General features: G+C 37.1%; 3 protein-coding genes and 1 non-coding gene across 7 annotated transcripts; 3 read left to right on the top strand and 1 right to left on the bottom strand.

Moving 5' to 3' along the window:
• Positions 1–9,921: 9,921 nt before the first annotated feature.
• LOC147521821 (Cysteine proteinases superfamily protein) lies at positions 9,922–11,836 on the top strand. Its single transcript, XM_086588738.1, has 3 exons — positions 9,922–10,045; positions 10,236–10,360; positions 10,754–11,836. The coding sequence occupies exons 2-3, from the start codon at positions 10,257–10,259 to the stop codon at positions 11,628–11,630; spliced, it is 981 nt and encodes a 326-aa protein (XP_086444864.1). The 5' UTR covers positions 9,922–10,045; positions 10,236–10,256; the 3' UTR covers positions 11,631–11,836.
• A 623-nt stretch (positions 11,837–12,459) lies between these two features.
• On the bottom strand, positions 12,460–14,419 carry ASPGA1 (N-terminal nucleophile aminohydrolases (Ntn hydrolases) superfamily protein). Its single transcript, XM_086588730.1, has 4 exons — positions 13,948–14,419; positions 13,585–13,818; positions 13,420–13,506; positions 12,460–13,151 (listed from the first exon to the last, which is right to left on the bottom strand). Exons 1-4 carry the CDS (start codon positions 14,305–14,307, stop codon positions 12,666–12,668), a joined length of 1,167 nt encoding a protein of 388 aa, XP_086444856.1. The 5' UTR covers positions 14,308–14,419; the 3' UTR covers positions 12,460–12,665.
• A 545-nt stretch (positions 14,420–14,964) lies between these two features.
• Positions 14,965–15,037, top strand: TRNAV-UAC (transfer RNA valine (anticodon UAC)). Its single transcript has one exon. It is a non-coding gene; the product is annotated as a tRNA-Val (tRNA).
• Positions 15,038–15,046: 9 nt separating this feature from the next.
• LOC147521818 (uncharacterized) lies at positions 15,047–23,885 on the top strand. Of its 4 annotated transcripts, none has more exons than XR_015210883.1 (9): positions 15,047–15,524; positions 15,688–16,218; positions 16,521–17,906; positions 18,018–18,342; positions 18,636–18,891; positions 18,987–19,203; positions 19,901–20,077; positions 20,178–20,268; positions 20,350–20,490. XR_015210883.1 is itself a non-coding variant. In XM_086588722.1 (9 exons), exons 1-9 carry the CDS (start codon positions 15,330–15,332, stop codon positions 23,635–23,637), a joined length of 3,471 nt encoding a protein of 1,156 aa, XP_086444848.1. In that variant the 5' UTR covers positions 15,051–15,329; the 3' UTR covers positions 23,638–23,885. The 4 variants fall into 4 exon arrangements, 2 of the variants coding, with proteins under 2 accessions (XP_086444848.1, XP_086444843.1); XM_086588722.1 differs by adding an exon at positions 23,586–23,885 and having other exon boundaries at positions 15,051–15,524; positions 18,642–18,891; positions 19,901–20,268; positions 20,350–20,496; XR_015210878.1 differs by adding an exon at positions 23,586–23,885 and having other exon boundaries at positions 15,055–15,524; positions 19,901–20,268; positions 20,350–20,781.
• Positions 23,886–24,191: the final 306 nt, after the last annotated feature.

Below are 24,191 nucleotides of genomic sequence, written 5' to 3'. Positions count from 1 at the left end.
ATACAGCTTTGTAAGCTTTGGCAGTTAAGTAAGGGCTACAGTACCTTCAAAACCCCCAACAACAAATAAAACAATATGTAAATCAGTAAAAATGAGAAAAACACATTTAATAATTTTAAAAACAAAACAGAACTACTTACTCAACATATTAAAACCTCCTTGGTTTTAACACAGCCACAACATGAATGCAAGGGATCCTTGTAACTTGCCATTCATTGCACTCACATGTCATGTTCACCAAACTAATAACCCACCACTTTCCATAAGTATTTCTCACAAGAAAATTGTTGTCATCTGCCAGAGCAACAATGAATTCCCCAATTGAATTTTCCCTTTTGCGGATTATCTCCTTAACCCTAGGCACCAACTCATCATCAGTCCAATCTTTACTTTTTTCCTTCCTATCATACAACAACTTCATCTGTAAAATCATGATACAGGACACCATCTTCATAATTGGTTTGTCCTTATCTTCCAATATGAAACTATTCCATGCTTCAGTAAAATTGTTAGAAAAATGGTCTGATTTGGCTGTGTGATCAAAATGTGATCTTGCCCAAAGAGTAATGTCTTCAGTCAACAAATACTGCTTTGCATTCTCCTCTTTCTTCCCAAGCACATCCAAGAGTTTCACAAATTCTATTGGGGAGAAAGTCTTTGCAGCATTCCAAGCTTCAAGCTTCAAGCTCCAAGCCCCTCCATCTGGTCTTCATGTTCTTTTACCATGTGCCTGAAGCAAAATCTGTGATTGCAGTTGGGGAAATAGTTTCCAACAGCATTCACTAAACCTTTCTGCCTATTAGATATAATGGTTAGCTTCTCAGGGTGATTAAGGAGATGTGGTGCCATAATATCTAAAAAAGTGTTCCAGGTCTCAGTGTTCTCTGCAACACAGACATAAAATGCAAGGGGAAACAGCCCATTATTACCATCTAAAGAAATGATTGAGGGGCAAACTCCCTCATGCTTCCCCTTCAGAAAACATCCATCAAGTCCAAGAAGAGGTCTGCACCCTTTGATGAAACCATCTATGCAAGCTTTGAAAGATACACACAACCTGTGAAACTCATATAGCTTGCATCCTTACTACATCTAGCAATACTACCAGGATTAGAAATTAGCATTTGCCTACATATCTCAGCTACTTTAGCATATGACAAATCGTAGTTTCCATGTATCCTCTCCATGACTAGGTTCCTAGCATTCCAAGCTTGCCAATACTTAATTCCAACTTGGAACCTATGCATGACTATTTTTTTTATGTCAGTAGGCTTAAAAGTTTTGAAATGTAACATCATGTCCCTCTCAACTTGTTCTGCAATCCATATAGCATTAGCCATTAAATTTATATCTTTAGTATCAGCCTCACATGTATGCTCATTGTTAAGCTTTCTAAGCTTCATGGTATGTTTATTTGTCATTACCCTGATGTAACACCTCCAATGACAAGGCTCCTTGCCTTTTTTCTTACAAATACCTTCTATCTTCTTACTGTCATTCCTCTTAAACCATATTACAAACTTATTCTTAATAGCATACAATCTTACATACTTTCTATATTCATATCTATCACTCCACCTCTGCCCAACAAAAAGTTTTAACCCTGTTTCCTCACCAGTCACACCTTCATCAGTTGGTATCTGAAATGTGTTATGTATCACACTGTCTACAAGATCATCATCTACATCAACTTGGTTGTGAGCATTCCTAGTTTGATGCACCTCAGTTTCATCTACAAAACCCTCAACAGTTTCATCACTATCAGACTCACCCTCAATAGGCACATAATCCTCATCTAATGAAGTATCACTATGATATCTCTCTTCTACATCAATTTGATCAAAATTGATCTCTACCCTCATAGGGCCATCTATAAATGAATATAAACAAATCAACAAATTTAAAAAAAAAATGGAAACACAAATACATGTTTCAACCCCATATGTAAATCAGTAAACATTTCAAACCTTTTGAAGCATTGACATTAGCTGTAACATCCTCTGCAATATTGTAATCATTGAAGACAAAGTTTAGAAATCAAATGTAACAAAAATGACTTATGAAAATAGTAGTGTGAGAAGAAAAATACCTTTAGTCTGAATAGTCTTTCCCTTTTGGTTGGTCGAACTAGCAGATCCCCTTTTACTCTTATTTATTGATGGTATTTCAACAGAGTGGTCCCCTTGGTCCCCTCTATTTGGTTCATGCCCCCTAACCCCACTACCCTTCTCAATATTATATTCCAACAATTTGTGTTTCATTTGGAACCTGTCTTTTATCAAGTTGTCGAGCTTGTCATATACTTCAATATCAGGCCACTCAACTAAGTCAAATATCTTCCCCACCTTATATTTTCTTCTACTAGTATATCCTCCAAACTCATGCACACCGTCATCATCACTGTAAGGGCAGCCATGACCTAAATCTCTACCCTCACTGTCATAACCTCGATTATAGTACCCACTACCAACACTAAAATATCCACCTTCACTGTCGATGTTCTCATTACCATCATCCTCATCACTATCATCCTCATCTCTATCATCATCATCACTACTCATCACAACTATTTCAGTAATCTTCAAATACAAATGAGTGTATCCTTTGTTATCATTCACAGCATGAGACCACATATACAACAAGTCTGCATCTTAAGTAATAATTATAACATCATGACCTTCAATCCAATTGACTTCAATCACAGGAATAGGAGGGCACGGAATTGTCTTTGTCACCCAAGAAACTAATCCCAACAAGGTTGTTTCTTCAACCTCCAAACAGTCAATATCCACAATATCGAATATCCCCTCCCTCGTAATGTAACACTTCAACATTGTGCCTCCTCTTAGTTACTTTAAAACTCCCACCATAATTAAATCTAAAAGTTCTATCATCATACACAACCATTTTTCTCCTGCAGACAAACAAGGAAACAATATGCACAAAAAAGTAACATTTTTTAGTGGAATGAAGTACAAATGGTGAGATCGAGGTGATAGTACAAACATTATTAACAAATACAGCAATGTCAAGAACTAGGTTACAAACAAAACTTCAAATGCTTAACTAAAAGTTCAACAACGTACCTCAAGTGTTGCACAAACAGCTAGATCGGGTACCAATTACTAGGGTTTCTTAATTAGGGTTGCAATTATGAGAACAAGTGTTGCACAAACAGCTAGATCCGTGTCCACGACATTAGCAGTTATGAGAACTAGGGTTTCTTAATTAGGGTTGTAATAATTTGGGGGTTTTTATACTATTAAGAGATTGGGGGGAAATATAATGATTTCCCGCTGTTACAAAGGTTAAATATGGTTTTTCACGATAAAGTCAACAATTGTCAAAGTCAAAAGGGCTAAAATAGGTATTTCAATCGACTATCAACGACAGATAGATGCCAACGGCTCTTTTTTGCAATAATTTGTATTTACCCCTTAAGGGTATTTTAGGCAATAGAGCAAATATGGATGATTTCTGAACGGGGCCAGGACGGAGTGGGGGGACTTTTGTGATGATTCAAAATTTGGGGGGTAAACACAAAAGCATGTTATAAAATGGGGGGTTTTCACGAATAAACCCTTATTGTAACTTAAAATAGGGTAAAGCTCGAAAGGTTGGGCCTTATTCTCAGATCACACGCCAACCGATGTCGCCTTCTCCTCAAGCAGCATGTAAGCACGGCTTAAGAGGTAAATTCTAAACCTCCTCGAAGCCCACGTAAGATGATACCTTGTGTGTTCAAGCATACTTATATGATTGTTTAAAATTTAATTTCCGCACTGTAATTTAAAAGCTGAACCCGAACCACATAACAACCATTGAGAAGTCATTCCCCAATGTAGGTAAATTGGACGTTGCTTGATTTAACATAGCTTGTTTTGTAGTAAAATCCTAAAAAATGCTGAAAATGAATCCATTAAAGAGTCTCGGCTATCTATAGGGACTTGTTTCATTTATTAAAACCCATGACAATTAAGCTGAGGAACATACCTTGTCACTATTCAATAAAGAAGCATCATATAGAGGAGGCCAACCCTCTTTCTCAGCCAACAAATAAACAACATCTTCAAAATGTTTCGGCGTGAATCTCTTCAAAGCCAGTTCTCACAACAACAATACAACAATTTCTATTTTCAATTTTTTCAATTTTTTTTATTTTTTATTGGCAAACCTATTTTAAATGAGATCAGTAACTCTTTGATGCTGGCAGGGTTCGAACCCCAGACCTTTGGTATCATCACCCAAAGGTTTTTCAAATTCACTTCTCATAACAACAATAAAACAATTCTAATGAACCCACAACTCGAATGAGAGAGAGAATGGGGGCGACGAAGTGAGAGATTGAGAGCAGAGAGAGGAATATTCGAGAGTTTTAGAGATAATATATGAAAAGACGAAAATGCACCCCGTAATAGAGAGCGAAAAGACTAAAATGCCTATATGACGGACACAAGCGTAACACCAAATTACTGTTCCTCACCACCCATATTTTTCTAATATGGTAAGATATACTAGCATCATGCACGTGCTACACACGTTTTAGCAATACTGCCGTGAAGCTTGACATGTAGTTAGAAGTTTGAGGAAATAGGTTATGTACCTGTCATAGGTACAATATTAGGAAAAAGACAGTGAGTATTAACTGTAAGAACAATTGTTAAGGTACTAAATACCAACGCACGTACTAAATAACTGATTTAGTATTTATTCTCATTCCAAATGAACTGAAGAAGAAAAATAGTAGAAAATTGAAGCAGCCAAGAGCCCAAGATGATTTCCTTCAAAATATTTTTCAACTGACATTGCATTATGAAAACCAGACCAACCTTTGTTAAACTCAACCAAACCAGTTCCAGAATGACCCATTTAATTCCATAAAGGATGGACTCTGACAATGTTAAAATCTTTGTTTGCCAGTAAGTCTCTTACCTTGGATCCGCCACTTTCTTTCACATATCTTCTAGTTACTTCAGTAGGAAGGTTAACAACGACTTCGGCCTGTTCTAAGGATAAACAAATTTTGGGCTAAATTTGGGGCTTGATAAAAACACCTTTACAAAATTTGCACCTTTTTTGTGCCCGGAATGGATAACGGCTTCCACTAATTAGGTACGGGTATGTCATGTTTGTTGGGATGTTGCGGGAGAGCTATATCTACAACAGCTGATGCAAACCTTCTTTGTTGGTCATGGAGGTAGAATACTGTCCTGAGACAAACACACAATGTGAGTATCGTTGCATTGCCTTCATCCAGGACTACATTCCCAATCCATGCTTCTACTTTTGGACAAATTTTAGGTAATGAATCAATTATATCAACCTGAAACAACACCACATATCATTTTCTGAACAAAAAATACAACAAAGACACACAATTACATTATGAAATGTACTTTTAGGAGTATTCTAGCTTCTACCTTGTGTAACATCTAAGCAACGTTTCACTAAAAAGTGCTCGCATCAGAGTTTAATTAAATAAGTATATCAATCTCATTGATTGATAAGATTTGCTAGGTAGGCAAGGTGTTTTGGTTTTTGTTTGATGCTCCTAGTTCCTACACCTTTATTACGCACACCATAAGCATCTTCAAGAAGTTTTAGTTCTCTATAGGTTTTTCCCTCGTGTTGTCTTCTGAAATGTGTTCCATCAACTTAAAATAGGGGGTCTGTGCACTGAATGTAGCTCATACCTTCCACCATTTACAACCCGTTATGTAGCTTGTTCAAGAACAGATTGAAGTCTTTGGCTTCCTTCTAGAGCAAGACTAGCAAATTCCAATGCTTTGACCTGGAAAGCAAGATCGTGGTCGGATAGAAAACTTGTACTGTCACTAAACCACTTTCTCTCTCGCAACACTACCAATTACAAACTCGAATCCTCCATTAAGAAAAAAAATAAAATAAATCCCATGAGTACAGAGTCCAAGGAAATATCACCATGTTTCTAGTAAAGAAACGTCCGATAGATGTCAAGCAGAAGCCAGTGACTGAGAATTGACTTTTGTCCAAAGGCAAATAGTAGGGGAGAGGGGAACCCTCAACAAGGTTCTTCTCTCATATGACCTTTTCAAGAAATGGAAATTTGTTATCATGTGTAGTTTAAAATCTTAGCTTATTATTATCCAAAGAATTCTTATGTCAAACCCTGCAAGCTTAAAAGCTTCAAGGCATTGTCTTGTTAACCTGATGTCAGGAAGGCCAGAACCAAGCTCAATTTCTTCCTGTGTTCACAAAATAGGTTGCTTAGACTAAATGCTTGATGAAACATGAAAAAACTTTGAGGAGAGCTAAAACTGCTAGAGCTCGATGTGTATATCAATCTAAATGTGGTATATAAGAGCTATGAACATAGGTATTTTTTTGTAAGTACAGAGAAGCTTCGAAGCTACTTAACAGTAACCTCTGAGAGACGTCATTGTGTGTGCTTTGGAGTTAATTGAGGATAACACGTCAGTGTATACCACATTTCTCGTGAAAGTTCCCAAGCAACCTAGTTGGTTCCCCTTTTCAACTAATACCTTGGTCGTGTGTCTTGATACGACTATATATGTGAGATTAAAGTTGTTCTTCAATCATATTTTGGCATCAGTTTCTCTGTATTTGTCGCTGCCACTTCCGACGATCATGAATTGCATAGTCATTAAGTACCAACAATGAGTTCTCATGGGCAGAGTTCTCCATTTGGAATACAACTGAATTAAATGGTGGCTAAAAGAACACACACAAATCGATCATTAAATAAGTAAATATAAACACAACTAAAATTGTAAATATGAATGTAGAGTCACGTGTCACTGCAAATCTAATAAGAAAATGTTAGCACCAGCCACCAGTGTGTTACTAAAAAAGTGATTTGTAGTGGCGAAGCGAATTGATTCGGTCAAACCAAAATGACAATAGATGGAGGATGCATCCACTCTCACACAGGTGACACATGAAATTTCACAAAATAAGGGTGATACTAAACTACATGAAACAATGATCAATCAAAGAACATCTACTCCTAGTGGCAAAAGTACATTTCTTATGTTTGAATTCTAAACTTATTCATTGCAACAATTACTTCCAAAAGATAAAATTAAACAACCATACCTCAACAACCTCTGAGATTCCAGCACGATAATGCCAACGCCCAGTCCCTTCTAGTATTTCCATGATGAATATATACCTATGTTAATCCAAAAGCAAATGGATTTAAGTATATCTATTATGTAGGTATACACAAAAAAAATTTACACATACACCTATTCCAGTAAGAAAGATGCTTAACTTTCCAAGCATGCTTATGGACTTATGGTTCTTAGTGAACTATGTATGACTAAACCACACGTAACTTCTCACTCTACAACATTGGAACTATAAAACAAAATGTAAACATTCTATATTAAGTAGAATTTTATGATAACATATGCAAATAGTACAAAACAAATAAAAAGCCATCTCTTCATATGAAAATAAATACCAACATTTGTAAGATAAAAAGAACGGAATAACAAAAGACTAATATGGATTGAGTGCGTGAAAGGTTAAATAAATCAGCCACCTGCACCCTAAAAAAAAATAAGGCAAATATATTATCACTATGACATTCGGTGCCAAGGAAATAAAGCAAAGAAGTGACATAAACTTCTTATATTCTATTTGTGCATGACATATTGGCATGAATACTTTAGTTGCAATGACAATAGGCTGCTTAAAGTACTTAATCCAATGCAAGTCGGAGTTCCCGAGTTTTCTATTCACACCATATATTTCTTATGAGAGTAATCTATTCTATCCATTTACTAAAAGTTGCATACCAAAGCTAATCTAACTGCGTAGTATGTTCATTTGGCATTGATTTTAGCTCAAAGCCTGAAAAAAAGTACTTCATATGAAGTACTTTAATGTAGATTGTCTAAGTACAAAGTAACGTACGTACTATATTGTGTTTACTATTGATCACTAATATAAAAGTAAAGTGGTGAGAACTGATCAAAGACTGTACTATCTAAGCACAAAGAATCACAAAATGAGACACATGCATTTTGCTATTGCAATTGTATTCGGTATTAATGAAATGAATAAAAAAATGTGCATCTTATAAGAGATAATTAGTATTCAAAAAATATTAAATTTGGTCTTCTCTAAATTAAATCAACATATGGGTGTTCTAAAAATTGTACAAATAATCAAACATTTTAGAAATCAATTAAAGTTCACAAAGCGAACAACATTAAGTAACGCGAGAGGGCGAAGAATGAGAGAGAGAGAGAGAGAGAGAGAGAGAGAGAGAGAGTTGTTGATGATTCATTATATGCGAAGAGATGAAGTTGAGTGGAAAAGAGATAGAGGATGATATTGTGGAAATTATCCGTATCATTAACATGAAGCCTAGGAAACACAGGGTTGTGTTCTCCTCATTTTCTCCCGACTTTCATTTAATTACTACACAGTCTTTCATGGTTTTCAGTCAATAACCAACTCCCACATAACCAGTTCTTTCTTATCCCATTCTCCCACCCTGCTACAGGAAACTCAAATCAATAACTCCACATTTTCTTCAAACTCAATTCTTACAACAATACAACTAACAATTCAAAAAGAACCCATCACGTGAATGAAAAAAAAAAAAAAAATCAGATTTACACCAATATTAATTTGCGAGATCGGGACTTTCGTCAAAATTAAATGCAATAATCCAAAAAGGACCTAACATCAAAATATAACAATACAGCTTAAATTTCAATATAATGAGATAAAACAAACTGAAAATCTCAATACATATTCAAATTTAAGCTTAATGTAGCTTTGCCCAAATTGTAGAATCCAAACTCACCTTATAAAACAATGATTCCGATCCATCAGCACCCAACACTGATATGATGCAAATAAATCAATATTTCAACTGGAAATCCCTTGAAAACCTTGTTGAGAAGACAAAACAACGTCTTAGCACCCATGACGACAACAACAACCCAAATATGAGAACGACTTACTCGAAGAGAGAGTGAGAGGGGTATGGATTAATGGACTATGGAGATAGAGAGAAAATCCAAACTTTCTCGCAATTGGAAAAAAAAAATTAAATAAAAAATTAAAAAATTAAAAAAAGGTGATAGCTAGAAAATTAAATCTTCAATTTCAATTCGTTTATTTGATGGGTTGAAGGACGCCACCCTCACTGCAATTAATTTGTTTCTAATTTGATGGGTGTTTAGAGAGATGGAGAGAAACCCTCGTTGAACAGAGCGGAAAAAAAATGTGAGTGTAGAATAGAGAGTGAAATCGGGAGACGAAGAAGGAGACCAGTGCAGAAAGAGAAGAATAATCGAGAAACGTAGAGAAAGTCTAATTTTCGATGGTGAAAAGACCAAAATGCCACCCAAATAGAGAGCGGAAATATGAAAATGCCTCTATAAAGTATATATATATCAGTTGAAGGAGGATCCGCCATCGATCAATTGCCAATTCACTTTCAAATGTTTTTCTTTTTTGCCGAAAATGTTCATTCATTCCTAATACAAGGACTTTTTTAGTATGAGGATCAGACCATTAGAGAATAAATTTGTGGACAGACAACTGTTTGATGTTCACAAGACATCAACTGCTGATTGGTGGAGTAGTTGCCGGTAAATACTATTTAACTGTCTCGAAAAACTATTTAACTGCCCAAAAGTTAAACTGACCAATAAAAAAAATGATGTTTGTGGACAAATCTGTCCACAAATTCGTTCTCGTACCATTATGGATCAATCCACTGGCTCTAAAGTGGGAGTAGTAGCTGAAGCCTGAAGTAGCCACTTTGACTCTGTAATTGTTGCATGAATCTTTGCAGCCTACTACTTTGTAGTTTGTACTGGTAAGCAAATGATGAAAACGGCCTATGATCCTTGGATAAGAGCCCATAAACAAAAGCCCAACCAAAACAACACGTGCATTGCATATAATTGTATCATTTGTATGTTACGACTGCCTGTGACTTGAAAGAGAGGCGCTTTACAACCACCAGAAACTGTTGGGAAAGGGTTTACTTCGGTGCTGCATCTAAAAGCTCTTTCGTGTAAGTCTCTCCTTTTGTTGTTTTTTTTTTTATTAAAACAACCTGTGGAATTTGGTTAAGTTTCTATTCGATATTTATTAATTCGAAGGGCTAACGAGTTTCACATTTATGCTTTATCATCTATTAATCGACCCAATTGTTTGTATAATATTTTTTCCTCTGATTTTTATTAGTATTATTCATCTCATAGGTTTCCTCGTTGAATTCCCAAATGGACGGTTCTAAAGAAGCTGAAGAGAACGTGCTTAAAGAAACTTCAGAAAAGGAATCTGAAGCTATAAAAGAAACTCTTGAGGAAGTTCTTTCTAGGCACAGGTAGTTTACTTAGTTATCACTTTCATTTTTATATTTCAGTGTGCAATTTTTGTAATTGTTTTTTTGACACAATCCTTGAAAATAACTTTGTAAGGGAGCTTTTGTGAATTGTGATAGAGTGAGTGCATTGAAGTGGGATACGATTTAAGAAAAGAAAAAAGTAGTTAGGACTTAGGACTTGGGAGGTTGGGCCCAAGCTCTTGGGTCAGAGATCAATCGGCGAACAACTAACTGGGATGCTATTGTTATAATTTTAAGAGATTGGAAATTTTGGTTAGGTTTAGGCCTCGACTTCATCAAGTTTCCTGAGCTTAATCGAGTTCTGTATATCCATATCACTTCACTTTTTCACATTTCTTAGATGCTTGAGTTTGACACTAGTATTGTTTACAGGAAAGAAATTACCCAGCTTCAGAACAAAGAAGTGGCTCTGAAGAAAGCAGCTGCAAAAGGAAGCAAAGCTGAACAGAAGGCAAAGAAGAAGCAGGTGGAGGATGAGATCTCTAAATTGTCTTCTAAGCTCAAAGAGAAACAAGAAAATGAGCTTGTTTCATTGGGCTATAGCAATACTGGTGGTAAGGAGAAAAAGGACCTTGATATTTTGGTTAAGGCAATTGCTGGTGTTTCGGTTAATAGTCAAGGTGACCCCTCAAAGTCGAGCAAGAGTGTGAAGAGGCGTGAGAAAAGAGCTCAGCAGGAAGCAGCAAGAGAACAAAGAATACAGGAAGAACAGAGCAACATGGTTAGTGACCGAATGATTGAGAATGAGAAGCTGGAAAGGAAGCTTGTGCCTCTTGGATTGATAGTAAACGAGATAAAGCCAGATGGACATTGCCTCTACCGTGCAGTAGAGAATCAACTGGCCCTGTTCTCCGGTGGTTCATCCCCTTATAGTTTCCAGGAGCTTCGTGAGATGGTAGCTTTGTATATGAGGCAACATGCAGCTGATTTTCTCCCATTCTTCTTATCAGAGAACAATATAGAAGTGGATTCAGATAATTCTCCTGCAGAGATATTTGAAGACTACTGTAAAGAAGTGGAGTCAACGGCAGCATGGGGAGGACAACTTGAACTGGGTGCTTTAACCCATTGCCTTAGAAAACATATTGTTGTACTTTCAGGATCTTTTCCTGATGTTGAAATGGGGAAGGAATACAAATCCGTCGGCAGGAGCAGTTCTATTAATCCAAGTATCATGTTATCGTATCATAAGCATGCGTTTGGGCTTGGGGAACACTACAATTCTGTCATCCCCAGTTTGATCAACTAGGTATCATAAAGCCCTTTCGAAAAGAATTTTGGTGTGTGCATCTTCTTTGCAGAGTTTTGTGGCAAACGCATGTTGTGTTTTTAGTTAAAGCTCTAATACTTTGTTAAGTTCAAATTGTTTCATGAATTGTTGGCATGATGAGTGTATCCAAATTAGTGAAAAAAATTGAATTTTTGGCGACTATGTTATGGAAAATTTGCGGTCTATATGGTTGTTGTGTTAAGAGATGAATGTGAATGTTTTATTTGATAATTTTCTCTTCATCATATAAGCAAGCATTACTAGTATGTATATTCTCCGTATTATTAAGACGATTACTTGTAAATTTTTGGCTTCCTGACTTTGTCTGGATTGAGGAGACCGCACATGCAGCAACTTTATGTGTTCACGACCATTAAAGGCCATCTCTACACTGCTAAAGAAAGCTTTCACTCTCTATAGGAAGAAGCATATAACCCTCCTTTCTTCATGGTTGGTTTATTCCTTCAATGGTTTAAGTGCAGGGTTTTGACTGTTGTGAGTGCAGAGTTTAGAGGAATGATTGCACGAGTACAGAATAGGGCTAAGACCGAAAGAATTAAGATCTTTTATAAGACATAACCTAAGGTATAACCGTGACCCTGGCATTGGGACCGACCGAACTTTTAAACTGAGGCTCCCAGAAACATCCACCAGAGGCCCTTGTGAAGAAAGGTAAAAAATAAATCATCTAATAGTCAAGTTTTTAAACTAGAGCGATGCTTGGTTGTTTTCATGTTGGCATCTCAGGAGTTCGGAGGAGAAAAAGAGTTCTCTGATGAATTGCTAAAAAGGGGAACTTTTAGTGTAGTAATAGTCAAACATGGTTGTGATTATTTGAATTAAATCAGACTACATGATGTAGCCGTGCAGGTCATAAATAGTATCAAATATATTTTTTTGCAACAGCACCTGATTTTACCTATCATTTATCAAACGGTTGCCTCTGCTTCTAGGATGACCAAGTAGAATTTAACAATTGGAATATACTCAGGGGAGTCATAGCTGTTTACGCTTTTAGGTATGCATAGAAGAAGGCCATATTCCGATTTCTGAGTATCCATCCTCCGTAGCACAAGCCCTGAACATGCCCGTAGTGTTGAAAGGCATGGTGACTTCTCCTGCCGCAGAGACAGCAACTAAACCAACATTGCCTTTTGGAACACACTCCTCCACAACATAAGCTGCAGCTTCCTGAAGGGAGAGTCCTTTGTACTCCATAAGTGCAGCTACATCCCGAGCAACAGTAGCTCGAATAATGGCTTCACCTCTGCCTGTTGCGGAGACTGCACAGAGACTGTTGGCATATGTTCCAGCTCCTATAACTGGAGTGTCTCCAATCCTCCCAACCATCTTGTTCACCAAACCACCCGTAGAAGTTGCAGTTGCCAAGTTTCCTTCACTATCAACAGCAACACATCCCACCGTACCAATTTGGCTATCCCCATTTTCAAACGGTGCTTTTTCAGGAGGGTCTTTCTGTATGGGTTGAGTGAAATCAATCTGCAAAACATTATGAGTATGTTAATGTTCCGAATCAGTGAATTGAAGTTAGAATGGTTATTAAGACCTTGTAGGACGAATAATGTCTCGGTCGTTTTGGACCAAAGGTTAAGGAAGAGAAGTGAGTGGTCCAAAACATGTATATCAAAGAATGCACAGGCAGGGACGACCAAAGCTTCAGCTTGAACCAGAATTAAAAGAGGTCATGTTCCCAAATTGTCATTGGGTAGACCTGGAAGGCTGGAACTAAAACAGACTTAAAGCATACCTGTACTCGGTTCGCTTCTTTTGCTTGGTTTAGTCTTTCAACATTTTCTGGAGTAATGAAATGATTTTCATCTATTGTTTCAACCCCCTGCACATAATACAAGAGCAACGATATAAATATGAAGTAAGAAGAAAGACAATATAAGGAAACGATAGAACAACTCACTTGTTCTCTTGCAAATGCTTCTGCGCCATCAAATCCAAGATAAATATGAGGAGTTTTCTCCATTACAAGTCGTGCAAGAGATATGGTATTAACAACAGTAGACAAACCAGAAACAGCTCCACACTTCTTTGTATTGCCATCCATTATACATGCTTCCATTTCAACAGTGCCTTTATTCGTCAAAACTGACCCTCGGCCTGCATTAAAATGTGGGTTGTTTTCTAGCTCGCGTACCTGTTAGAAGGAACCATTCTACTACCAATTATTACATTCATTAGAAATTAATTATTACCAACTAAAGATGTGTTGAATAATTTGGTTAACATATTAATTTATAAAAAGAGGATGAGTGAGTGAGGTTACCACTAGTTCGACGACATCTAAGGGTGATCGTTTAGCTTTGAGAGCGGAAACACCAATCTCGAGACAGTGGCGAAGAGCGGCTTCACGTGGCTCTCTGCGCTCTCGAGGAAGAGTGATTGGGATGTCACCCGCACCACCGTGTAGAGCGATCGCCCATCCCATCTCTCGAAAAGTCAAACTGTACACCCCAGGTGTGTTTTGAGTCTTTGTCTCTGTCAGCGTAGTGTAGATAGCTGGTTTTAAGGTTTCCAGAGTCGAAGCCTCAAAGGTCACTTGTTTCTGTTGTTTGGGCGTATTGGGCTTTGATAGTAGACCCAAAGCCAGCCTTGAAGCCCAACCTCTGAATCTTTCATGTGCCATAAAAATTTATGGGTAAATCTATGGTGTGCAAGAGAGAGAAAGTGAGAAGAGTTGAGAGTGTATTGCTCCACAAGGTACTGGATCCTAGGGTACCCATACATTCTGCGCACTGAAAACATGCTCAAAATTTATTTGCTTTTGCTTTTAAGGGCTTTTTTTTTATGCTTCCTTGATGATGAGTCAAAAGTGGTAAAACGTAAACGCAATAATTCCAGGCTCTACTTCTTTCTCGTACAATTATTTTTCTTTATCTTTTTGAAAGAGAGCTGATGAGTCAAAAGTAGTAAATCCGACGTTAGGAGGTCTCTTTGGATAAGACGACGAAATTTACAATGTGTAGCCGTCATCAAAAAGTAAATGCCACAGTGGTTAGTGTTAGCAGGTTGGCATTTAGTGACCCAATGGTTATTCCACTGCCCACTAGAGGGTATGGTACTATGGTGTATTTGAGAAAAATTACATTGAAATTGTTAGCTGGGAGTGCCAGATATTATTACTTCCAAACTCTCCATTTTGTCTTTTTCTATCGCCTATCTTTTTCACCTCCTCACGGACAGAAAAGTAATTTGCTAAATTAATTTTGTAAGGACTTGTTTTCTCCATAAATGACTACTTAAACTCTACAACACATTCCATTGTCGTAGTCATGCACCAACAGCTGCTGTAGTGTAGTGGTCATCACGTCAGCTTTACACGCTGAATGTCCTCAGTTCGAACCTGAGCAGCAGCACGACCTTTTCTTTTTCCGAAGCCACGTGTCGATAGTATCGTGCATGGCGTCTTTGGCACTCTTCACGTATAATAACGGAGATCGTACACTGCAGTCTCCACACAACTGTGGTGCATATAACACAATAAACGTGCTCTACTGTACGGCCGTAACTTTACTTTGACCGAAAAAACATCTTCTGGTTCTCTTTCGGTGAAACAGAAACTTTACAAAACATTAAAAACTGTTGTCTTGATTTGGAGATTCCGAGGTTTCCCTCTCTCATAGTTTTCTTGCACTAGAGATAAAAAAAATGTTGAAGTGGGTTGTAAAGCAAGGAGAAGAAGACGTAGTGAAGAAGTTGGGAATGTTAATGCAGAATGGAGGAGGTGTTAGTAGTAAGAAGAAGATGAAGAAGAAGGGGAACGTTCATAAAACTGACTTGTCTGACGTGGTCTTCTCTTGGACTCTCGATGATATTTTCAACCAACAACTATACAAAGACAAGGTCTCCTTCTCTGTCTTTCACTCTTTCTTTTACATCACTGGCACTGCATGATTGCATTATAAAACTTTTATGTAGAGTTGTTATTAAGTGTAAATGATTTATGGGATTATTGTTATCTAGGGGAAAAAATTGTCCTTTGAATTCTGTTTATTCTATTTTGCAGGTGGAGAAGATTCCAGAGACATTCTCGTCAGTCAGTCATTACTTCAAATCATTTATATACCCGATTATTGAGGAAACACATGCTGATATGTTTTCAAGCATGATGCTTTTGTTTCAGGCACCTATATGCGAAATCTTATATGTTAAGATTGGTAAGCATGATAAGGACTTGTTATACGACATAAAAATTGAAACACGGAGAGATGAAAAGGACAAGAGAGATGTCTATGAGCCCCAAAAGGGGGATGTGATTGCTTTATCAGATGTAAGACCAATGTGCGTCGATGATTTGAATAGACCTCCAAGATTCTATGTTTCTGGTTTAGTTGTGAGGGGAGTAGATGATGATAGTCCTAATATGCTCCAAATTCTCACTTCAAAGCCTATTTCGTTCAAAGAACGCAAGGAGAATGGTGAGACTTTATTTGCCACCTTTCTGATAAACATCACAACTAATAATCGTATCTGGAGAGCATTGCAAGGGGAGAATGAGCATAACATGATTAAGGAAGTGTTGAATGCTGATTCTAAAGTAAGCATGTTTAGATTATTGTCATTGTTTGAATTCATATATGGACATTAGAATTTATTAATTCGTTTGGAAAAACAATATTTCTTTGTCAACTAAAATTTTGAAATTAATGAGGTGATTGCATTGATGCTTGAAATTGAACTATTTGACATGTAATCTGTTTGTAGTTCAATTATTTTAGTTTATAATGGTATTTAATTGGTCTTTGTGCATACATACCGCTAGCATTGCAGTTTCTCTTTTTCTGTGGGTAGTTTCTTTTTGACAAAGAAATAAGATAAGAAATGTTATGTGTTTGACAGGTTGGGGAGTGGTGTGATGTGTGTTCTTTTCAAGAGATTCATGTCTTGAGACAAGATCTGAACGTAAAATTTCGATCAATGAATCTGAATGAGTCACAGATGGATGCAGTTCTAAGCTCTATTGAAACAAGGCAATGCAAGCACAGAAATTCAATTAGACTTATCTGGGGACCTCCTGGGACTGGAAAAACAAAGACAGTTGCTACATTGCTTTGGGCACTTCTGAGGATGAAATGCAGAACTCTTACATGTGCGCCCACTAACATTGCAGTGGTAGAAGTGGCTTCACGTCTCCTGAAATTGGTCAGGGATTCTTTTCGACGAGACCTATATGGATTGGGTGATGTAGTGTTATTTGGACATAAAGAACGCATGAAGATAGACGATAATGACTATCTTTTAGTTATTTTTCTTGACTATCGTGTCGATAGACTTGCAGAGTGTTTTGCCCCAGTAACTGGTTGGAGGCATCGAGTGGATTCCATGATATCATTATTTGAAGATCCTAGTAAGGAATACGATCTATACTTGGAAGAAACAAAAAGGAAAAAAGAAGAACAGGATGATCAGAAAGAGAAGAAGAAACGTGTCAGACAAAAGGAAACGGGAAAGCAGGGGAAAATAGAAGAGCAATTTATCAAAAGCACGGGAAGTGAAGGAGAAGTGGATAAAACAAAGGAGAATAATAAAGGACGGGATGATCATAAAGAAAGGAAAAAACATGTCAGACAAAAGGGTGAGAGAAAGCAGGGAGAAATAGAAGTTGAATCTAGCAAAAGCATATTAAGTGAAGGAAAAGTGGATGAAACAACTGAAACAATCCTAACTTTTTCAGAGTTCATAAGAAAACAGTTTCGATGTATTGCCCGTGACCTCAAGTATTCTATATGTAATTTGTGCGCCCACCTACCTACTTCTGTCATGCCGATAAGAGTCGTTAAGAAAATGACCAGAATCCTTATGTTACTTAAATCGTTGAAGGCGTCGTTATGTAGTAACAAGTTTTGCAATCAAGAGCTGGAGAAGATCTTTATTAGCTCTGAAGATCCAACCTACACCTCTAGCCGATCTTCAGTAACCTTGTTAACAAATGACACAAAAGAATGCCTTCAGCTTCTCAAATCTATTCGTGGGGAGCTTTCTTTACCAGACTATTGTGATAAAAGTTTGATCACAAGATTTTGTTTGCAAAATACTTGTCTTGTTTTCTGCACAGCTTCACGCTCCGCAATTTTAGATGACATACGATCATTTGAGACCTTGGTTATTGATGAAGCTGCACAGCTGAAGGAATGTGAATCTGCCATTCCTCTACAAGTATCTTGTGCAACACATGCTATTCTCGTAGGCGATGAACGTCAATTGCCCGCAATGGTTAAGAGCAAGGTAAAAGAGGAATTTTTTTTCTTTGCTTGTTATTATTTTTCTTTGCTGCTTCTCTCTTCGCTTTTATAAATACATAGCAATTTTAACTTTCACAACTTGTAAATTTATTAGATAGCTGAGGAAGCCGGACTTGGAAGAAGTTTGTTTGAGAGGCTGGTGTTATTGGGACAGAGGAAACATCTTCTTAGTATTCAGTATAGAATGCACCCATCCATAAGCTTGTTTCCAAACTCTGAGTTCTATGGAAATCAGATTTCCGATGCTCCTAATGTCAGAGATGAAAAATACAAAAAAAGGTTGCTTCAAGGAAATATGTATGGTTCTTATTCTTTTATTAATGTTTCACATGGGATGGATGAATTTGATGATGGGCATAGCCGGAGGAATATGGCAGAGGTTGCTGTAGTCTCTGCAATAGTGAGAAGGCTCTACCAAGGTATTTGCTGATTGTTTGTTAGACTAATTTGATTGGATTTGTAGCTTAGTTTATTTTGGTAAATTGGACCAGAATTGAGATCTGAACACAAACCATAATCTCAAACCTATCCTGAAGGTTTGATTGATCAGTGAAAACTGACTCAGTCTACATGCACTCCCATGCATATTTCTTTAACTAATTGTTTTTTCGACCTTAATTTGTTAATTCGTTAATGAATCAGACATGCCTAGTTATCGAGAGAGAAGTATTTTTCCCTTTAGTTATATTGTTGAACGAACAATATGTTGCAGCATCAGTTGATTCTGGTCAGACAATTAGTGTTGGTGTTATATCTCCATATAAAGCCCAAGTCTTTGCACTCCAAGAGAAAATTGGAAACCGATTTGGAGGACAAAGTAACTTCTCTGTGCGTGTTCGCTCTGTTGATGGGTTTCAAGGTGGTGAGGAAGATGTCATCATTATCTCTACTGTGAGATCTAATAGAAATGGTTCAGTGGGTTTTCTTTCCAACTGTCAAAGGACAAATGTGGCGCTCACAAGGGCAAGGTAGTTAAAATAGTTCATTGAAGTCTTCTGAATTTCATTGGCATAAGCCCAAATATCTTTTTGAGGTCTGAGGATTGTGTTTGCCTAATTGGCAGGTACTGCCTCTGGATTTTAGGTAATGCACCGACTTTATTGAATAGTGGCTCAGTTTGGAAGAAATTAGTACTGGATGCAAAGGATCGAGGGTGTTACTTTAATGTTGATGAAGATGAAACATTATCTAAAATGCTATTAGATTCCATGGTCGATATTGAGGAGCTTGATGATTTGCTAAATAAGAATAACATACTTTTCAGAACTGCAAGGTGGAAGGTATGTCAGCTTCTGTCTTGTACATTTCTGTTATCTTTCCATCTTCTTAATGACGTGTGTGCTTATATAAGATTCATTGCGTACGCAACTCCTCAGCCTGTTGTTTCGTAATGATACTTTTATTACATATTTTCATATAAGTCCTTGGAGGTGCTTGATATCTTTCATCTTGGTTTGTGGGTTATTGTCTTCCTCTATATTGAAAGTGATTATGATAAAGTGATGTAAATGTAGTACTTGAATAACCAATGGATCTAAAATCAACTTTATGTTGCCTGAGCATGAAAATTATGAATCTCCATATTGCTGTGCTCATGAACATTTCAAAATATCACCCAAAAAGGGAAAAAATAAAATAAAAACTCCTGTAGGTGCGTGAACTTGCAAGTATATTCATAGATCTATTTTTGCATGTGTATGTAGACTAATATCCTAATAAATCTGATCGTTGGGCTATTCAAGCCCCCAAACTTTCCAAGTGCAAAGTAACCTGATCACTTTATCAGAAGTTCAACTCTAAAGTCTTATCCCATTTGTGTATGTGGAGAATAAAGTCTATTTCCTGCATCATAGTTACGTTGCAATTTAATTTTGCTTCATGCTGGGCCTATTCTTCTGAGATTTAAAATGCTGCATGTTTTCATTTTCTTAAAACTAGTTTAGTTTTCATACTCACAGTTCTTGTGGTTTTTGATAGGTCATGTTCTCCGATGAATTTTGGAAGTCTTTGGGAAGAATAAAGAATGTAGAGACTAGGAAGGAAGTGGCTTGTTTGCTGATGAAGCTCTCAAGTGGTTGGCGCCATCCACAACAGAGGAAAAGAACACTCACTGTGATGGACAGGGCTTCCTCTCAGCTGCTGGAACAATACAAGGTCCATGGTCTGCTCAACCTTCTATGGACTGTAGATGTTATGATGCAGGGGTCAACAATCATCCAAGTCTTAATGTTTTGGGATATTTTACCATCATCAGAGATCCCAAAATTGGCCAAGTGTCTTGACATAATCTTTGGAAGGTATACGGTGGAAAAATGGAACTGTTGCAGATTCAAATGTATCGAAGGGTATGCTCTGATTCGTACTCCTTATTTTCCTTTACTGGCGAAATACTCAAAGCTGACTACTGATATATTCTGTACTTACAGGAAGCTGGAAGTTCCAATGAGCTGGGACATCATTCCAGATGCTGTTAAGCTGGATAATATTCATAATATAGAACGTGATCAGTTGTCGACTGAGTTTGCTTCACTCCGAATGAAGGAAGATCCCAGAAGACCAGCACGAGGTTCGAGGTAAGTAATTGAAATTACCAAGTTGTTATCTTAAACTTTGGAGTACCTGTAAGGACAAGGACTAGAAGAGGAAACCTTACTCTCCTGGAGATTCCACATTTGTGGGCGTCATGTGAGGTGCGATGTGAGGATGGGATACACAGCTGGCATAGACATGTTGTATGTACACCACTATGTGCACGTCCTTGAGGTAGTTCCGCAGTTACCTTGTCGGGGCACCGGTTTGCGCACTGGAGGAGGTGGCATGCTCGTCGTGTGTATCTTCAAAAACTAGGCACATATGTGGTGAGGATACGACAGTATAGTACAGAGTTCTAATTACTAATATAACGAAAAATCCATAACATGAATATATGATCAATTTGGATGGAGAATATTTATATACTGTTAATACAGCTTCTAACTTAAATAAGAGGTGGTCAATGAAGTATAATTAAACGACCAAACTGAGGAATTAACAATAAGCATCTGTTTGGTACTACCACGACTTCATTTTTGGAATGTCCATATTTCTTAAGCCGGCAGGCATGAATGCATCTTTTAGTTATTGGTGAAGTGATAAATTAAACTTGCTTGACACGCATAAAGTCCTCATTTTGGTGCACCTGTGATAATACTTGCTACATCAACGTCTGATGGACTTGGTGTTAAAGCTTTGAGGCTTTGGTGTCTAAAGCTTGAGAGATTCTGCAATAAGTTTCAATTACTGGTGAAGTGATTAACTTTTACATCCCGAATAGTTTTTTACTTTAGTGGTCAAGCAAAAATTTACTTATATTACCAGATTTTGGGTTTAATCTCCCTGGTTGATACATAACCAGCATAAAAACCCCCTCTAACCGAACACATGCATAAAACCTCCCTATTATTTAAAACATAACATTAAAGCCAAAACAGACCAAAATACCCTTGTAAAAACCGGGCTGACGTCATCAATCTTTATTTATAATTTCGACTTAAGGACAAACCGGGCTGACGTCATCCTATGTAAATTTATATTTACATATGAAAATTCATATTTACATAACCTGTGTCACCTGTCAGATGTCAGAAAAAACGTCTATGAAATTTCATATTTGCATATGTAAATTTGTATTCACATATGTAACTTCATATTTGCATATGTAAATTCATATTTCCATAACCCACGTCACCTGGTTAGAACTCAAATGTCAAAAACATCTATAAAATTTCGGTGATCAGTAAATATAGTTTTACAAAATGTGTCTATATAACATCAAAATGAGCAATCAATGGAGCAAAGCCACCAAGGCCCACCGGACGACGAGAAAGAGGAGCTTGAGCAGTTCTCTGGTCTACAACATAATCATGCAGTTTCCTTGGCACCTTGGGCAGCAAGAAAAGAGGTGCGGATTGTGTGTGTGCTGTTTTATTTGCAGGTTACAGAGAATCCTACTTTACACGTCATCAAACCAATGAAATTACACCACCTGCTACCATTTCCAACCATCATATCGATTCATCATCATTCCAGATCAAAACAATAAAGTAATGATAACAGACGCCATTGAAATGAAACAAGCATTTTTCAATAGAGCAGAAAAGCAGTTCATCATAAGCAAATACTGAAAAGTTAAAACGAAACCTAAACATAACCTACCATACTAACTAACATAACCAAGACAATACCATGCACCTTGAACGAGGACCTTCAGCAACACCCTTGATAATGAAATTCAGATACTCGGACTCCATTCCAACCTCATGATCAATAGTCAAATTCATAGCTTCCTCACTAGTAATCCCAAAGTTATTCTCATCTTGCCATTTCTCAAGCTCATTCTTAAACACAGCCTCATTTCTCATCAGAATACCATTCTCCTTCCCCAATAACATCCTACTCAGCTCATCCACACTCTTCTTCACATACATAATCTATCCCTCTCCCATTAACTCTCTCAGCCAAATCTTTAACCTCAACAGCTCGACCGATCTTCAGCTCTTGGCCCTTCTCAATCTTCTTGGACACAACACCAATACCCATTCCCACAAATATCACATTCGAATCAGTAAAAACATCTTTCATAACTTGGGGAACTCTATAATAACGACAATACCCATGGTAACCACCAGTCCACCACTATTATAGCTTAGGTTCGGTAGTTCGTAAACGAGACATTGGGAATCGATACAGAGTGATAAGTAGTCATAAGGGTTGTTTTCGATACCTTTTTAGTGTGGTTTGAGTTCAATTTAAACACTTGAACACCAACGATAAGTGGTTGGGCTTTCTTCTTTTTGTTACGGTAGGCTTTCTGAACTTGGGTAATCTATTTTTTTGTTGTTGACTCTTCGCTAGTGAAGATTGTTAAGATTTTGTTAATTTAAAACTCAGACCTCGAATCAAGTTAAATGCAATCATCAATCACATCGAAATCATCTAAACTGAAACAAATGAGATTTCTTGAAATCACCCATTCATCATAAATTTGTCAAATTGAAAGAAGCTCATCATCCCATTCATCAATAAACACAACATAAATGAGTAAAAAAAAAATGTTAAAGAAATGAGACCTTGGAAACAATGTGATCGGTGAGACCAAGATGAGCTTGACAATTAAAAACAATTTATACAGGTCATTGAATCATAAGTTTAGAATATATTATTTATAAAAGATTATCTCAAACAAAGACACGCACTTGAAACGCACCTGAAAGGAGGAGTGAAGTCAATTTCAATCGGATCTTTCTCGTATCCATTTGCATGGTACTTGATCTTATATCTTTTTCCCTTTGTTATCCAGATGAATCGGTGTTCTTCTTGGTCGAAATTACGATGAATATGGAAAAAGGGTAAAACGGGTAATAAAATAAAATAGGAAATAGAAATCGGACTGGAATTTCGCTGTTATTGGAAAGCAGGGGGTTTATGTGATATGGGCAGATAAATAGGGGGGTTATGTGATATGGGCCGATAGGAAGGGATTTACACTCATCTGGATTAAAACCAAGGGGCTGAGCCCCATTTCTTGCTTATATTACCAGTTATGATAAGTATGGAATGTAAGAAAATTATCCGTCCTTAATGTGGGATTTAGTGTGTAAACATTATTGGTGGTCTCTTGCAGGATGAAGCGTCTGGGAACAAAATGGCAAGCACTTACAGAAAAAATCCATTGAAACCAGATGACACGAAAGCTTAGCTTAGTATACGAAACATGGCTCACCAATTCTCTGGTGCGAAATAATTTGGTAATTACTCTCTTTTGGTCAGCATTTACAATCTCAGCTGCTGTAAATCTCTAATGCATCTATTAGGTGCGTCAAAAGAAACGTTGTGTTATGAAATATATAAAATATGTACACATTTCAAACTCCTATCTGTTAGATAGTTCTTGAGAGTTGAGAAATACCCTCCTTTAGTTGAATTTTGTCATAAACTGCCGCGGCATATTTGGTTTGCAACCGGAGCAACTCAAAATCAGTTTTCATACTTTTGATACAAATGGGCATTGGGCAATATTTTTATTATTTTTGGATCAGGTGTTCTTATGATGATTTCAAAAGGTTTATGCGTTGATGGTAAATTAGTTGCATTCTTGGGGTGTCATAATTCATAACGTTGTGGACTTCTGGTGTTCCAATCTCTTCTGCCCTTGGTGCATAGATCAAAAGGATCTGAACATTTTTTTGGCTTGAAAATGTAAATGATTTTTTTCCGAAAATTTCGAAAG

The sequence above is a fragment of the Coptis chinensis genome, chromosome 1 (assembly GCF_015680905.1).
Source record: "Coptis chinensis isolate HL-2020 chromosome 1, ASM1568090v1, whole genome shotgun sequence".
NCBI lineage: Eukaryota > Viridiplantae > Streptophyta > Magnoliopsida > Ranunculales > Ranunculaceae > Coptis > Coptis chinensis.
The sequence above is the reverse complement of the archived record's forward strand: the minus strand, read 5'-3'. Positions and strand labels throughout refer to the sequence as shown.

Bases quoted from the DNA above. Each gene is read 5' to 3' on its own strand.
- LOC147521821 (XM_086588738.1), top strand. From the start codon at position 10,257: ATGGACGGTTCTAAAGAAGCTGAAGAGAACGTGCTTAAAGAAACTTCA. The intron at 10,361-10,753 runs GTAGTTTACTTA...TATTGTTTACAG, and splicing joins GAAGTTCTTTCTAGGCACAG to GAAAGAAATTACCCAGCTTC.
- ASPGA1 (XM_086588730.1), bottom strand. From the start codon at position 14,307: ATGGCACATGAAAGATTCAGAGGTTGGGCTTCAAGGCTGGCTTTGGGT. The intron at 13,819-13,947 runs GTAACCTCACTC...TCCTTCTAACAG, and splicing joins TAGATGTCGTCGAACTAGTG to GTACGCGAGCTAGAAAACAA. The intron at 13,152-13,419 runs GTATGCTTTAAG...AATGTTTTGCAG, and splicing joins AAGAAGCGAACCGAGTACAG to ATTGATTTCACTCAACCCAT.
- LOC147521818 (XM_086588717.1), top strand. From the start codon at position 15,330: ATGTTGAAGTGGGTTGTAAAGCAAGGAGAAGAAGACGTAGTGAAGAAG. The intron at 15,525-15,687 runs GTCTCCTTCTCT...TCTATTTTGCAG, and splicing joins AACAACTATACAAAGACAAG to GTGGAGAAGATTCCAGAGAC. The intron at 20,269-20,349 runs GTATGCTCTGAT...CTGTACTTACAG, and splicing joins AGATTCAAATGTATCGAAGG to GAAGCTGGAAGTTCCAATGA.